The 16,666-nt window shown below is 40.3% G+C and overlaps 1 protein-coding gene across 1 annotated transcript in view; it reads left to right on the forward strand.

Moving 5' to 3' along the window:
- Window positions 1-16,666, forward strand: part of LOC101846610 (KICSTOR complex protein SZT2) — a gene marked incomplete at both ends in the record, with an annotated part of 59,002 nt that overhangs the window by 664 nt on the left and 41,672 nt on the right. Inside the window, 13 exon segments of the mRNA XM_035972702.1 lie at window positions 107-267; window positions 1,186-1,315; window positions 5,841-5,964; window positions 6,211-6,759; window positions 8,864-8,942; window positions 9,737-9,888; window positions 10,983-11,104; window positions 12,099-12,352; window positions 12,910-13,195; window positions 14,145-14,385; window positions 15,006-15,057; window positions 15,473-15,502; window positions 16,403-16,651. Coding sequence (XP_035828595.1) covers window positions 6,607-6,759; window positions 8,864-8,942; window positions 9,737-9,888; window positions 10,983-11,104; window positions 12,099-12,352; window positions 12,910-13,195; window positions 14,145-14,385; window positions 15,006-15,057; window positions 15,473-15,502; window positions 16,403-16,651 — 1,618 coding nt within the window.

Here is a 16,666-nt window from a genome sequence, read left to right on the forward strand (position 1 = left end):
ATTGTAACGTCTACTGCCATTGTTAACGACCAAGACAAATTTCTCCCTGCGAGATGAATAAAGATTGTCATTGTCATTGTCAATGATATGTTACACTCCTCTTTAGCCCACGCTCAACTCCTGGCCAGCGACTGGGTGCCAAGAAAGAGGAAAGCGTCCGCTCTGAGCCAACAGTCAACTTCATCCCCTTCCCCTTTGACCTACAGTCCATCTTGCCCCGAAGCCAACAGGCCGAGCTTCTATTCTCCACTTTCCTCATCAGAGATGGTAGGTACCGTTGCATCCTGTAGTGTTTTTGACAAAAATGTAGCTGAGCCCCATCCTGTAGTGTTTTTGACAAAAATGTAACTGAGCCCCATCCTGTAGTGTTTTTGACAAAAATGTAGCTGAGCCCCATCCTGTAGTGTTTTTGACAAAAATGTAACTGAGCCCCATCCTGTAGTGTTTTTGAAAAAAATGTAACTGAGCCCCATCCTGTAGTGTTTTTGACAAAAATGTAACTGAGCCCCATCCTGTAGTGTTTTTGACCAAAATGTAACTGAGCCCCATCCTGTAGTGTTTTTGACAAAAATGTAACTGAGCCCCATCCTGTAGTGTTTTTGACAAAAATGTAACTGAGCCCCATCCTGTAGTGTTTTTGACAAAAATGTAACTGAGCCCCATCCTGTAGTGTTTTTGACAAAAATGTAACTGAGCCCGTCTTTTGTTCTTCTGCTTTATACACTTCAGGAATGTATTAATGGACTTTGACCATTCTTTTTCAACCCACAAACAGCAGTTTTTTTATGTCCCTGGCTAAGTTTTCTGCTTTGGCATAGTGGTTCTGGACTTTCAGAGACTCGTGTGTGCCAAATTTGATGGTACTCTTAATTATTTGTTCTTTCAGAGGTTCTTTTTTTTTTTAGTTGTCCTTGTGGATTTGCTTTGAATGTGATCAGGACTTCATGGGCAGTTTGTGGGTGCTCCTTCTTTCCTATCAAACATCTATCGCCCTTATCTCTCCTTCTTTTATGTTTGCTACTCACTTGTAACCCTTTAATCTTCAGCATTTATATGACCTTATCGTGTTGCAAATGCTGTAAAACTCTTACAAAAACTAAATTGATCAGAACTTCTGACCTGGAAAAAAAGATTAGAATAGTACCTAGTAGTATTTACCAGTTGTTGTTTTTTATCTATCCACAGGAAGTCGAGTGTCCCAAGACGTGGTCCTGGACCCCAAGGAGCCCAATGAGCTGCTCCTGAGCCTGTTCTTTGACAAGCTCAAAGAGACACACTCCAACGAGATCCTCATCTCAGCCGACGACTGCTACAGGTACCGAACTCACTTTGTCAAATTGTTTGGGAAGTAAAATTATCCAAAAATATATGGGCAATTCTCCTGAAAGTTTGAGCTTTCTGTAACACGGGTATCAAATTTTAGAATTCAACCAAATAACTTGCAAATGTACTCAGTACATCTTTGACATGTCTAGTTTTGATCCCTACACGGCTGAAGCTAAAGCTTGCTTGGTTTCTTTGGAAACGGAAGTGAAGTTTAGACTAGTGCGCTATGGTCTTAAACGTTAAAGGACACTCAGTAAGGATGAAGAATTCCAATATGTCTTTTTGCAGCTGTTTTGATCATGATAAAGAGTTTTCTGACGTACATCTTCCAACGTTTGCTTTCGAGCTGCTTTGACTTTTGGAAAGACTTTCATAACTCTGTGGACAGCTTGTTTGCATGATGAGGGTGTCTGTTTGACACTTTCTCGAATATATTGAACCTCTTTTTTCGTTTTCTCTGTGTCTTCACCTTTTTCCTTTTTTTTCTTTTTTAAGGGAACCTATCTCTAGCCTAAGCATTGTCTGCCCTTTATTTCTGCCCTGACCAGGATGTTGTTATCTCTCTTGCGTAGCTTTTCTATTTCTTTCTTTAGTATCACTAGCCCAGCAAACTTACGTGTTGTGACTTTGCTAGTGGTAGTGGTAGGCAATTTGAGGCTTTCTCTTGTTTTTTCCTACATTAAAATTTCTTGACTTGTTCGTCGGTCTTTGCCTTGTGATTTGCAACCTTCTTTCCCTAGACGAACGTCTTCAGCTCTTTATGATTGCACATCGATGTCACCCTTTGTTTTCTTTAATCGGTCCTGGGATTCCTTAGTTGGCTCAGTCTTAAACTTTATTGTAATAAACTTTGTGTTTTTCTTTTTTGGAATTTCGGTACTTGAAAGCAATGCATTCAGAGGTCTCTAGCGCAGAGCACGCACCTATTGTACTGTAAAGTTAGAAAGAGAATGTGGGAGCGGGAGGGGTGAATGAAAAATTGTACCAATCAGTTTTGTAACGGAATTGAAAGAGATTAACACGTGCTATACTTGGTCGAAAATAAGATTATGCTGCATTACTTTTTGTATTATTTTATTAAAATAATTCGCAACAGAAAAAGTAGTCACAAACTCTGTTTTAGAATGTATAAGAATAAAGTGAATATAAACCGATGTTATTCGTTACTTATATGGTTCTGCTAGTCTTATCATAGTCCAAGACGATAAAATCAGCTACTATGTACTATGCCCTAAATATTATTGGGGCAACCCTTATTACCAAGACTTTTGTCAAAATGATTTAGCCCTGTGTAACCATTACGACCAATGTAAAAACTTATTTTCCTCTTGTTGAAACCAATATTAATTTCTGGTGAAAACTAAGGGTAAAGCTACACCGTGGACAAAGCGAAGCAGCACGGTCGGGGCAATCAAAATAAAACCAAAGGGAAAGACGGACGTTACCAGCCGTACCAAGAACGGCCCGAAGCGAGGAGATGCCAGGAGAAATTCCGGCCAATGTACAATCGCTTTTATCGCTTGAAATGTACATGTGTGCACACGAGCATATTATTGACAGCTTGCTTGACACTAGTAGATCTACAAAATTTCAGTGATTATAACAAGAAGGAAAACGAGGAGAGCTTGTGAAAACTGTTTGTAAAAACAAAAATTAAAAATAAAAGCAAAACACACAATGTATTTACTTTTATTCAAAGCAAGACATTATAGAATTGACCTCTTTTCAATTAATTTGTAGACCAAGATCTGCCTATCCATCAGTTCTCCATAACACTCCCTTCTTAAGTACTTAACACTCTTTCCATTTGTCTCTCATTCTTTCTTTCTCAATCGTCGAGATGGGATGTCTTAAGTTAGTAGTCTGTTAGGTAAGTTTAACCATTAACATTTCATGCAAATAGAAAAAGGAATCACGACTCATTCAAACTGAATCTGCACATCTGCTTTGGTCATCTGGCAAATTCCTCTTCAAGAGGTGAAATTCACCAAAACTTATGACGCATTTAAGTAATCGGGTTCGCCTACTTATTTCTTTCTTTTCTCTTTAGAGTTACCACGTCGATTAGGAGAAACGGCGCCAATATTTTTCAGTTCATTTTCAACTGAAACTAAAATTGACATAGAAAATCCCACACAACGTTACATCACTTGCGTCTCCCTCTTCGCCTTGTTCACTGTGTTTACGCCTCGTCACCACCAAGCCTACAGTGTGACATTACCCAGAATAGGACATATCAATATACTTTGCATTCCATTGACGTAGTCTGTCTACAAAGATAAATTACTGATGTTCGATGTTAAATATTTGAAACACCAAGCCAAGCAGCCTTATCCTTGTATTTGCAATGTTTCAGACAACGATAACAAGTTGTCACCTTTAATTGCCCCAACTGTCATCCCCAAAGCTAGAAATATGTGGCATCAACGCATGAAATCCTTGAAATGAAATTCTTAAAGAAGCTACTCATTTTACAAAGATTATAACACAAAGACCAAGGCTAAATTGTTAAAATAAAGAAATCAAGCTCTTTGTCCAATTTCCATTTCGATACAACAAACACTATGAAAACCAACAATCCTTGTTTTGGCAGGATCCAAACTCCTTAAGGGGCTTTAAGATTTCATCAATGAATCACACATTTTGCAGTCGTATAAAAAAGAAAGCAAATTTTAAAGCAATTCAAGTCTTCATCATTACTTACGTCTTAATCGTTAACCGCTAGAAATTGCATGACGAAGTCATTCATATTCACTTTCTATAGACACCGTTGCCTTGCCGGGGAATAGATGAAAGCCTAGTTGATTGGAAACCAGTGCACTTGACATAAAAACACCGCACTAAAATTTCGAGCTACTTCCGGCAGAAGTAAACATGCAGATCTTAATCGTTAAAACGTGACAAAAATTCAAAGACGCTACTAGTTACCGCCAAAATTTCGTAATCGGTGTAGTAATTTTGTTCTTGGTTAATGAAATGACGAAAGTGATCGCATTTCTAGTTCTACAATAAACAATTACACTTTTTAAACGATCGATTGAACTCAAGATAGGGTTACTATTTTTTATCATTTTTCGGACGAGACGAATAGCGTTTAAGACCTAATTTTATGTCTTTTGTGTGAACAAATGGGCCGTATTAAGCATATATTTGTCGGTTACCCTGAAAGTTCTACTTAAGATCAGTATTTACACATAATTACGAAAATGATGAGCAGGCAGTTCTTAGAGAAATCTTCGGATGAAAACTGTCTCTGGTGAATGTTATGTTTTCATACCTAAAAAATGCTGATTTTTCAACAAAAAACTCCCACACTGTTTCAGCATATCATTTCATTGGATATTTTCTGCCTAGTCCAGGTTCGGCAACCTTTCCCCCACCGGCTTAGCTCATCTTAACAATAATTTGAAATAAAGAAAGATATTTATGGCGTTTGGAGTAAGGGGTATGCGCAAGTTCAAGTTTTCAGGAGAATTCCCCATATCACTTTGACCAATTGTCTGGAAAGTAGAATGATACAAATATGTATACCTTTGTCAAATTATTTGGAAAGTAGAAATATATAAAAATAAATTAAACACCTCTTTTGCTGTTCTGAAGTGGGGAAATTTGTTTTTTTCAATGGCGAATGAGATACGTAGCATACGTAGTGGTTCATCAATGTCATGTCATATGTAGGCCTACAATGTCACAGCATTACTAAGTAACCAATAAACATGTCATTGCTGGTCGCTACCTATACAAGCACCGTTTGTTTTTAGCCAACCCTATTCCTGTTCCTGCTCCATTGACCTCATCAACGGCTGAACGCAAGAAGTGGCTATATCCATTTTCCACAGTTTCGAGAAAAACAAGTTTGAAATTTTGACGATTTTGAAATCTCTATAATATTGTCAAAAAATGAATGTTGATATCTCGGTACCGAATTAAGATACAGCTTAGATATGTACAGAGGTAAGAGAGCGGCTTAAAGTCTCACTACTCATATCAATTACTAACATTTCGATCAAAAGTGGATATAGTCACTTCTTGTGCTCAGCCATCGTCATATGTAAAAGCCATGCCACAATCATTGCATGTCATGAATATGAGTCTGAGCTCACTGATTTCTTGGCCCCTAGAAGCCCTTAGTGGAGAAACATCTTGGTCAGTGGTTTTTGTGGTTACGCTGGATCTGTTTATGTACTTTAAACTGAATAATTGATGAAAACCATCTTCACTGCTTTTCTGTTGATGTATTCTGATTGATTTATACACTAGTATAACTGGTAGTTGTAAGTTTTGTCTCTCCTGTTAACTTTGAATTTTGCAACGTACAGTTTTGCTCTGTTCTGTATCATCAGTTATTTCTATTTCTTGACAAAGGGGATTCATCTCTTTAAAAGTAATGCTCATACCATGTGTCCTGTTTTAAAGACAACACCTAAGTAGTTGGGGGAGGGGGAAAAAACCAACCTTTAAAAAAAAAGCTTGATGACTTATTTTGCTCCCCACCATATTGTTTCTCAAAACAGGTTTCTCCAGCATGTCCTTCAGAGACCCAGAGATCTGGGCACTTGCCCTCTCCCTTTTGCCTACAGGCCCGATGCCACGTTCTCTTCTCCCACTGGCTTCTCTTTTGAGCATGGACCCGTGTCAGTGAGTACACTTTGGCTGTGCGCTAGGGATTTACAGTTTTGTACACTCAAAACATTGTATTCATTAAGAAAATTTTTTTTTTAATTACTTGTTTAACTTCTGAGTTCTACCTTCTTGTGGCAATTGTAGAAAGTTAGGCTGCTGAATTGTCTAGTTTGGAAATGTGTTTGTGCATTAGATTTTTTAAAAGTTGATGTAAGAGGATTTAAGAATTCAGTCCAAATCACCTACATTCTTTCTAACAAGGAAACTGACAATGAGACCACGGACGCCTCATCATCTACCACCAAGCGGACAGGTGACCCGAGCTCCCACAGAAAGTCTGGAGGAGAGAGCAGCTCTGGGGGGCACCACATATCGGCCCCTCGTTCAGCCGGTGGGGAACAGGACAGCGGTGGCAAGAGCCAGCAGACGACGCCTCAGAACGAATCGGCAGCCAAACACTTCCACAGCAAGTATTTCTCCACGCCGCCCCAGACTGCAGCCAACACGTCTTCGGGTCCGCCTCACAGCGACTCCACGTCCACTTACCTCAACAGCTCCGGCCAGTTTACCTCGCTTGGGGGCACCTCCTCCTCTTCCCCAGCCGGAGGTGGGGGGAAGAGGCCAAAGTTCAAGAGGTCAGAGTCGGTGCACTGCCCCATGTGGAAGTGTTACGTGAAGATGGACATTGGAGAGCACCTGCTGCTTACCTTTGTGCCGGCCAGTTTTGACGACCTGATTCTACTGAACCCTTCCCCGGCTGATGTCTCTCCAGAGGATCTGTCCACCAACGAAGGTGCAGATGGGTTTTCGGTAAGTGGAGATGTAACAGACGGTAGCTCAAAATGTGTCACAATACAAAGGAATCGGGGGCTTGTCTATTAGGGGGCATATGGAGTTATTGGTATCGTCTTAAAACTTGTTCATTTGTCTTGTTTTTGATGAAAAAAATACCAATCTATCTCGAATAAAGATCAAGATATTTGCGATTCTTTGAGGTGGGGTCTGCTTGGTACCAGAGGAAAAATTTACGAGAAAATGGCTGCCAAAATTTGGTGATTTCCAAAGCTTTAAAGTCCTTGGAATTGCAAATTAAAATGTGTTGTGTCTTTAACCATCGTTTTTCAATAAGATCTGAATGTAAAAAGTGTTTTTAAATGGACATAAAAGGTGTTGAGTCAAAAACAAATTCAATGAAAATTACCAAACACACAGAAAAATGCCAGTTTCTTCAATTTCCTTATTTTGACGAGTGCCTAATTTCGTTTAGTTTTAGTAGAGTTTTTAGGGCGCAAGCAACTGCATAAGGTTATATGAGCGCCAAGGGGTGGATGTCAACAGAGAAGTCCATACGGTGAATCATTCTTACTCTGCTCACTTCTCTAGCTTCAACAGCACAAAGTCTGCTTCGACTATCAAGGCACCCTGTAAATAGTGGGTCACAAGAGAGTGACAAACATACAAAAGAAGTAGAAGGAAAAATAGCGATAGTAAGGATAAGGAAAGAAAAGGCAGCAGTTCCCCATATGCAGTTCAGGCACAGCTATGAGCATGACTTCGATGAATCAGCCCATTTGCAATTCTAAAGATCATAAAAACATGTTAATGTCTCCCCATTTGGGAATGGCCTAAAGACACCTTAGTAGCACTACCTTGGAGGGGGGGGGGGGGTAGCCTGATTTCACTGCAGTGCCTCACAAATTATATAATAATGACACAGACTGGGGTAAACTGCCAAGAAATATACAGTTGTACATGCTCCAATGACCACATGTCCAAGACAATCGCCTGTTCAAAGGACCTCTTCCTACTTCCCCCTTTTGTTTCATCTGTATCATAATGACACTGTCCAAGAGGGCTACCTGTCGCAAAATGATCTCTTCACTCCTCAACAATGGGCCAGATCTTGGTCAGGCTCAACTATAGTTGGGGGTTAAGATACCATTTGTGAGGCATCATGGTGAAATCAGGCACTCATCAAAATAATGAAATCAAAGAAAACAGCATTTTTCTGCTGGTTTTGCATTTTTTAATGTTTTTTAGCTCTATACCTGTTATGTCTATTTTCAAACTCATTTCTGTGTGGATTTTACTGAAAACGTTGATTAAAAGCACAAAATATGTAAATTTTTCATTTCTCAAGGAGTATCAAGCTATGGAAGTTACCAAACTTTTGCTTCCATTTTCTTGAAAAATTTTCCTCTGAAACCAGGTAACCCCCACCTTCTTCAACTGGAAATATCTTGATTCTATTCAAGGTAAATCAGTATTTTGTTTCATCGAATTGAAGACTAATGAACAAGCTTTGACATGATATTATCTCTAAATGCCCAAAAATTGGCAAATGCCTGATTCCACGGTGTCTTGACACATTTGCTCAAGAATAACAAGCCTGCGTTTACCTGTATACTCCACGAGCTGGTGCCTCTGCTTGAGGTTCTGGTTGAGTAGATCAAGCAGCTGACCCAAGGGAGCTCAGGTGTTGGGGTCCTACAAGTTCATGGGACCATTGTTTATGCAAGATTTAATATTTTAATGACACAAAAAGTGTTTTACCTTGTAATTTGCTGTTTGGTTTTGATTTAGGAATTTTTGTGTGAATTGTCACTTTTTCTAAAGTGAAATAAAGTTGACTTTTTGATGTCATTTACATACAAGTCATAGTCATGCCCACTCACTCTAACCCTGCTGTCTTCTATCCCCAATTAAAATATTGTTTTTCGTTTAATTAATCTTTTTTAGTCTGTTTTTGTTGTTTCTTTTGCTTTCATTATGGACATATGATTTCTTAGAACCCCGTAAGGACACATACTCACTCTAACCTTGCACTCTCGCACGCTCATATTACCTTTTATGCAGTTTTGAACACTTAAAACACTTAGCAAACAATAACTCGCCACTGTTGTGTCTTCTTCAGTTACCGGAAAAGGTTCAGGTCCCCCCAGACAGATCAAGCCACTCCCTGGACCCAGGACAAGAAGGCAAGCACAGTTCAGGTAACTGTCATTTGTTTGTGGCATTGGTGGCCAGGTGATTAGGCTCTTAGACATGCAGCAGTGAGGTCGTCGATTTGAATCCCATCAGGGGCCCAACGTTGTATTCTTGGGAGAGGCAATTTTACTCAAATTTTCCTCAATTCACTTAGGTTGGAGTGGGTTTCCAGCTGTAGACAGTGAAAGATCTTGTCAGTTTGTTAGTGTTTGTTCACTTAATCAGCTGCCTGCTTCGTCGTAAGCTGAGAATGTTTTGGAGTGTTCTATGGTCTGTTGGGTAAAAATATAGTGTAAAGTGCATAGAACTTGCTGTCGATCAGGGATATGTGCTGTACAATACTATTTATTACTTGCTGTTATTCTGAAGTGATAAGCCCATTGCGGCTGACAATGGGGCATTCTTTTCTGATGATTTATGCTCTCTGTTGCAAGTTGCTTTCTATCTATATAAAATATATGTTCATCTGAGTTTTATGTTGTAATCATGTCAACAACCGCCAGTGTCCCTTTACCTGTGTAGATTCCTGTAAGGCGGTGCTGGATATGTACGATTTTCAATCTTTCACTCATTTTCTTTCTCTCTGTCTTACTATTCTAAGTGACCATTATCATGTCAATGAGCTTTTCTTTACTCAAACTCCAACTCAAACTTGTAGCTGACCCCTCCACTTTTTCTTTTTCTGAAATGTAATGCAATACAGTTTTTGGCAATTGCCTTTTTGTTCGGTACCCTTTCCTTTAATAATATGTTAAAAGTTTTCACTTTTAATGAGAAATGTTTTGTTTTAATCATGCAGCCCGAGATGACACGACGTCTGTCCAGAGCCAAAACCAGAGCTCCTGGTCCCACGTGCCCTCAGAGACTCACGCTGCTGACCAAGGCTTTAGAGGGTCAGCCGTAGAAGGTCGCGCCTCCATGTCGCCCAACAGGGAGATGAGGAATGAAAAAGTAAGTTACTACCTGAGCATTACAAAGTTCTATGTGACATATTTGGCTGATTTGAGTTACTAAAACTATGAGGTTAGAAACCAAATGTTCCATCTGCTTTATCAAAATCATACTATTATTCAGAGTAGTTAGACAACAATTAGAACAAACATGCAACTATTACCGAATGTCATCATGCAGAAGAGTTAACGCTCAGATGCTACTGGATCGCTAACAACAACAACAATTCAGAGTAGTTATCAAGATATTCAAAGAGGTGCATTAAAAAAAAACTTGACATTGTGAAACTCCAAATTTTTTACGTCAAATTTCTCAAAACTGGGAGCTGAGCAGAACTTTGTCATTCTAGAGTAGCGAAGTGTCCAATACAGATCATCGGGTTTTTTTTGTAAAGAAAAGAGCGGGTTTACCTTGTTCTTTCCCATGAAGAAATCAAAAGTAAATTTTTAGTAGCAACTTGACTTATGTTCTCTGCCGCTTATACTACTAGGTGACACAGGGAGCTAGAGACACAGTGGCAACAGACTGCCCAAATTCATAACATATTGCACTTATTTCACTATATTTCACTGTTATTGTTTGCCAATACTCTTAATCTGAGTCACTTTATTTGATCTGAGAGTGCAAATTTTTGCTTGAAGTCTGGTATTGATTTTTATTATTTTTTATTTAGTAGTGGACTGTGTGGTCTTGAACTCATGGTTTCTGCTGCCGTTCTTCTGCTACTCATTGGTTCCTTCTTACAGCTGTCTTTCAGCTACACCATTGATCTTAGGGTAGGTAAGACTAACACCTAGCCTCTTCTGATAAGGGCGAAAAAAAATCTCAGAAGTCCCATGTGCAAGTAGCGTGCGTCAAAGATCCCTTTTTAGTGGTCTTCAAATCAATAAGAGTAGGATTCGACCGCGCGCGGGCAAAAATTCAAAGTTAATTCCTACCAAACTGAAAATTCTTAAGAATATGTCCCGTGCGTTCTAATGATCTTATGCAGTTGTGAGTGCCATAAAACATTTACCAAAAAAAAACACGAAGAATTTATGGTTGTATGCTCAAGCCTGACAGGATGCTGTACTTTACTTTCATGTTTGATTCAGGTGCAGGAATGGGTTAACACAAGTACCCACTCCATGAAGCCCACTGTGAGTGGTCCGTTGCTCATCCCCGTCTACGTCTACAGCTGTCAGCTCAAGAACGTCACGGCATCGCTTGTAGATAGGTGAGATCCCTGTTTCTGTCGAGACACCAGGTTTTTTTCTTATTCACTGCAGTTTCAAGATAAGAAGGTGTTTTGTCATCGTAACCTTTTAGAAAAGGCGTTCTTCTGAAATTTGAATGCAAATTTTTTTTTTAAAGTCATAATTTCTGTTTGATTTTTCAACACATGTAGGGTAACTGATCAGACTGTTGATTTAGCAAATAAAAGAATTTGGCTCCAAAAATGAAAAAAAGCGTTTTGTCAGCTTAGGAGGGAGTAGAGAGCTGGTATTCGTGATCATTTTAACACTGCCCTTATAATGCAGCTAATCATAAGTTGGAATTGTCTGTTTTTGCTTTAATAGATTGTAGGTGCTTTATCTTCTTTTGGCACAGGGATGAGACAATTCTTTCAAGTTTGCTACCTTAGAATTACAAAGTTCTATCTGCTCTACCTAGTTTTGAGAAATTGGGCTCAAAATGTTTTGAGTTTCACAATTTGTCAAGCTTTTTCGAATGCAATTTTTTGAATGTCTTGTTGAAGACTAAGAATAATCTTTCAATTTTGATAGTGAAGATAGAGCATTTGAATTCTGATCTCGTGGTCTGAGTAACACAAAACGACCAAAAATGTCAGACAAAACTTTGTAATTCTGAGGTGGCTATGAAATAGAGAGGCACTGCTCCTGCATTATTTGATAAAGATAATACTATAGCCAAAAATTTTGTTTGCTCCAAGATAAGAATGTCCATCCAGCAGGTTTCTCACCTTCTTGTATCTTCTTCTTCTTTTTCTCGATCACATCACACTTGAAGTCTGATATCTGTCATAAATTGGGCCGTCCTGCTCAGTTCATCTGGCGGCCCGTATAGCTTCTCTTGTAGCGTCAGTGGGGTTGGCCACGTTTCCTGTCTCAGGGCCCCGTGTGTTTTGCAGTGCTGAAGGATGTACACCTACTTGTATTTGTTGTGCTCATATCCATCAGTGAAATCAATCAAGATTTTTGTCTTTTCAGATGGAACTTTTCCTTGCCGGAGGATATCTTTGAGGACATGTCGTTCAAGTCAGATCCGACAAGTGATGTGAAGTCCCCACGCTCACCACGGGGGCGCCTGCAATCCTTTGACCTTCACAACGATGATGAGGACCAGGACTCTTGGCGCAGCTCGCTTGACCGTCGGTCAACGGACAGCAACCATTTCAGGCTAGAATCCTTCAAAGAGCACTGCAAGATGATCACTGAGCTGTACTTCAATTCATTTGTCACTGGTATGGCTCTTCTTGTGCAGTAGCTGTCAAGCATTGTCATGTCCTTTCGCAAACTAATTTTTTAACGCTCTGTTATGTCTGGAGTGCTATAGATGTTTTTCATTCTTTTTACTTGAGGTCGTACTGCTTTACTTTCCCTCTGTTGTTTCTGTCTGTCTTACTTTTTTCCAAAACTAAATGACCATTATTGTGGCGCTGTGCTTCTCTTTACTCTAACAAACAACAACAACGAATTTTCCCAGGTTCACCTCAGGAGTCATCTCTTTTGGGTGCTTCTCTAATCCTGTGTGTGTCTGTTACGTCTTCTTGCCCCCCCCCCCCCCCCCCTAGCGGGTGGTTGGTGGGTGATCTTGTGTGGTTTGCTCCTTCTTTCCTATCAAACATCTATCGTATTTATCTCCCCTCCTTTTTTGAGTTTGTTACTCTCTTGTAACACCTCTAATCTTCGGCACTTATATGACCTTATTGTGTTGCAAGTGCTGTAAAACTCTTACTAACCCCCCCCCCCCCCCCAAAAAAAAAAAACAACCCCACCCCACCACCCTTGCCACCCCCAGGAGTGTTCCTGAGCCTTCAGCAGAGCTACTTTGTGGACAGCCAGGACGTGGAGGCGGCCATCAACAACATCTGTGAGGAGCTACACCCCCTGGAGACTGACATGACCACCTACCTGCTAGCCTCCTGCTCGCACATGCAGACGCTGGTACAGCAGGCCAGGTGGCGGGAGAGAGGGGAGGCGAATCGAGGAGGGGGTGGAGGGGGAGGAGGAGGGCCCAGGTTAGGAGGGGTTGGGATGCTCAAGAACCCGTCTGTGCGTTTCCAGGACTTGGCAGATTATTTCCGGTGAGTGTGACTGTCGTCAAAGATAGTACATAACAAGGTGGTCCACTCAGCCAAAAAAGTGTCCGCCGGAAGTTCGCTCTTTGCTTCAGATGGCGCTGCAGTCTGTTTTGAAGCTCTCTTTCGTTTTTCCAGAAGAAGAATAGGAATAGCACCTCCTTGCGTGCGCAGATCGACTGCTGTTCATCAGCAGTTCGGGTTCGTTCAGTGTTGAGTTTTAGGGGTTTTTTTATTTTAATGACCTCTCGCAGTTCATTCTAAAGTCAAATTAAATGAAGAAAACAATAATCCTTTCCTCCGGAAGAAGTTTTTTGTCAGCATAACCATTTTAAAAAAGCGTTCTTCCAAAATTTATTTAAAAACTTGCTAGTTTCACTTTGATTTTTTAAACTCAAGTAGGGTAACTCTGTTCGCAAAGGGTTCACATTTGCGAAGAGGGCGCCACCGAATTTTGAGGACACTTTTTTAATTGGCTCTAAGAGAGAGTGACCCCTCTTGTTATGTAGACTCTTTTCTGTCGTTCTGTCTTGCTTTTTCCCACCCACTAAATGAGTTAGTTTGTTACTGTGCTTCTCTTTACTCAAACAGGTCTCAAGAGTTGACAGTTATTACTGTTACATGATGATCTTTGCTGTGAAAGCTCTCCATACATGTATCTCGGCTACTGATTTCACCCTTTGTTTTTTTCTTTTATTGCATTTTTGTCTGGGTTTTTTTCCTTTCTAATTTACTGTTTGTATGTGTGTGTGTGCACATGTGTGTGTGTGGATGTGCGTGCGAGCATGTGTGTGTCTGTGTGAGTGCACATGTGTGCAGATGATGTGGAAGCATGCACATGCAAGTGTCTTTGCAAAAAGGAGGGATGCATGCAAAAAAGGGATCTGAAGTACCGACCTAATAAGTGAGAAAGTCGGCTATTGATGGTAATACATCTTCTCCTGTCCCCCCACAGAGACGAGGAGAGCCCAAAGTTGCCTGACGTCTTACAACTGCCAAGCCACAGCGCGGAAGTGTGCGACAAGGACTGGTGTAACCTCAGCCCAGACACCTGCCAGCAGTCCAAGGAGGAGCAGGCCCTGGCCAAAGTGATTAGAGCTAAATTCCAGGCAGCCATCCTGAAATGTCTGAAGCCGGTGCCCACCATGGAAGACTTTTACTTTTACAACCCGTCATCGCTGCAAATCAAACCTACGGTACGCTTTTTTGGCAAACTCTAGAGATGGGAGCGCAACAGTCTTTCGTAAATAGGAGTCTCAGCATTAATTTTCATCAGCCAATATTACCTTTTTTTTTCATGTTGAAAGAAATATGCTGCAGTGGACCTTGAAGTCAATGCTAGCCTCCATCCTTCCAAATAGCGGAAATTAATTCAGTTTAGAGCCTTGTTGTTCACTTTGGATACTCCGAGCAGTTTATAGCTGTCAAAAGGTAGTTCATAACAAAATGTTAGACCATGCACCCAATGGAAAAGGAGATTTATGGCACAGGATGACATCATTTGCAAACTGGCGGAGTTTGGGGTATAAAATTTATCGTTTGGATGTCAAACCATGACATGTGTATGCAGATGTAGATTTACAGTCTTATTTTTTAAAAAAGAAAAAATAAGAAGTCTACAGAGATGATTCTCAATAGCTCTCATGTCACATGAAATATTCTGTATAAAGGAACAGAATCAGTCAGGTTTTTCTCTCTTTTTTTTGTGTGTATGTGCCATCCCTTATAGATAAACTTTCCTGGAGTTTGACACCTTCTGATCAACGCCATGGATGTTGGAAGTTCGTTATGTGTTTGTTACTTTCTTTTATTTCAGGATGAAGAACCAACTGATGAGAGCATGTCGGAGAGACCTGAAACGGATGATGGTAAGATGGGAATGGGATGAGGGGTAATCGGGTGGGGACCAGGGAATGCCAAGCGAAAGATGCACAACAGGTTCAGCCTGGATAGGATATTTACTTTTCATTGACTGTACACTTTATCATTTCCATGTCTTTTTCCTATTACTTATCTTAAAATTGTATTGGTAATGCTTTAGTTAACTGAATATATTTCATTTTGTAAACATTTTTTCCAGAGGTATCTTTCAATATTTATGACCTTTGAAATCCATGAAAATCCTCTTTTTCATCCCCCAAAATTACTGTAAAAATGACCCAGGCCAGCACACATACCATGTTTTGAACTAATGCCATGAAATGTGAGGAAATGGTCTGTCTTTGTGAGTCTTTGTGTTAGGACTATCATTAATAGAGTTCCACCGGGTTTGTTCTATTTCAGTGTACTTCTCAAACAAGAAAGCGTTGTTGGGTGAGATAATAGAATATGTCATTTGATACTGAAACGAAGAATGTTCTCACTTGAAATCCTGACTTCTCTGTTTACTGTGTTTTGCTTGTTGTTGAAAAGGGATGCTGGTAGGTTCTACTTTCGAGGCTGCCTCTTTTCTTTGCTTTTTTTTTTGTTTTTGTCTGTCTATTTGACTTTTTCCCTTGGACTAAACGACTGTTTTTGTATGAATGTGCTTCTTTTTACTCAAACTGAATGAGCATAATTGTTTTTTATGTGCTTCTCTTCACTCAAACTTACTCCGACTAAATGAAGTTATTTTTTGTGTTATGTCAATATGCTTCTGTTAATTCAAACTGCCTCTGTTTCGACAGTGTCACTAGCAGATGAGAAACCTGAGGCAGACGACAAGGCGGCCTCACATTCTGAACACTGTTGAAAGATTTTTATTCTGTTGATGTGCTTTTCTTTACTCAAACTAAATGACCATTTTTACCATTATTTTGTTGATGTGCTTTTGTGCATTTATATAGCACACACCCACAATGGACAGCATGCTTTATACGCTTTATAACTATAATTAACCCTGCAGACCCTGGCACACTCAGAAACATGCTCAGTTTCGTGGGAAGCATTCGGTGGAAGCTACGGATTACACACACTAAAACACTAACAAATTGACAAGATCTTTTGCTGTCTATAGGTGAGTACCCATACCCGCCTGGGTGAAATGTGGAAAATTCATATAAAGTGCCTTTTTTCAAGGACTCAACATCGAGCCCCAGGCGGGATTTGAACCTCCAACTTAACAATTGAGAGTCTGAGAGCCTAACTACAAGACCAGCAACACCAAATTTCCTGTAAACGATCATTATTGTGTCAGTGTGCTCTTGTTAAATCAGACTTTCACTATGTCAACAGTGTCGATGGCAGACGAGAACCCAGAGGCAGAGGACAACGCCGCTTCGCTTCCAGAGCACTGCATGGACTCAGTGGGCACATCTATGGAGTCGAACCACGACGAGTTGTCCCAGGGCTCGTTTGATGAGAACGCCTCTAACATCTCCACCGAGCGGGACCCGCTCCCTCTGTTTGTCCACTTTACATGCACCGTGAAGCAGAAGTCCAATTGTCAGCACATGTCTGTGCGCAGCATGCCTCTCTGTTTTGGTGAGTCCCCCCCCC

Source organism: Aplysia californica, unplaced genomic scaffold, assembly GCF_000002075.1.
Source record: "Aplysia californica isolate F4 #8 unplaced genomic scaffold, AplCal3.0 scaffold00803, whole genome shotgun sequence".
Taxonomy (NCBI): Eukaryota; Metazoa; Mollusca; class Gastropoda; order Aplysiida; family Aplysiidae; genus Aplysia; species Aplysia californica.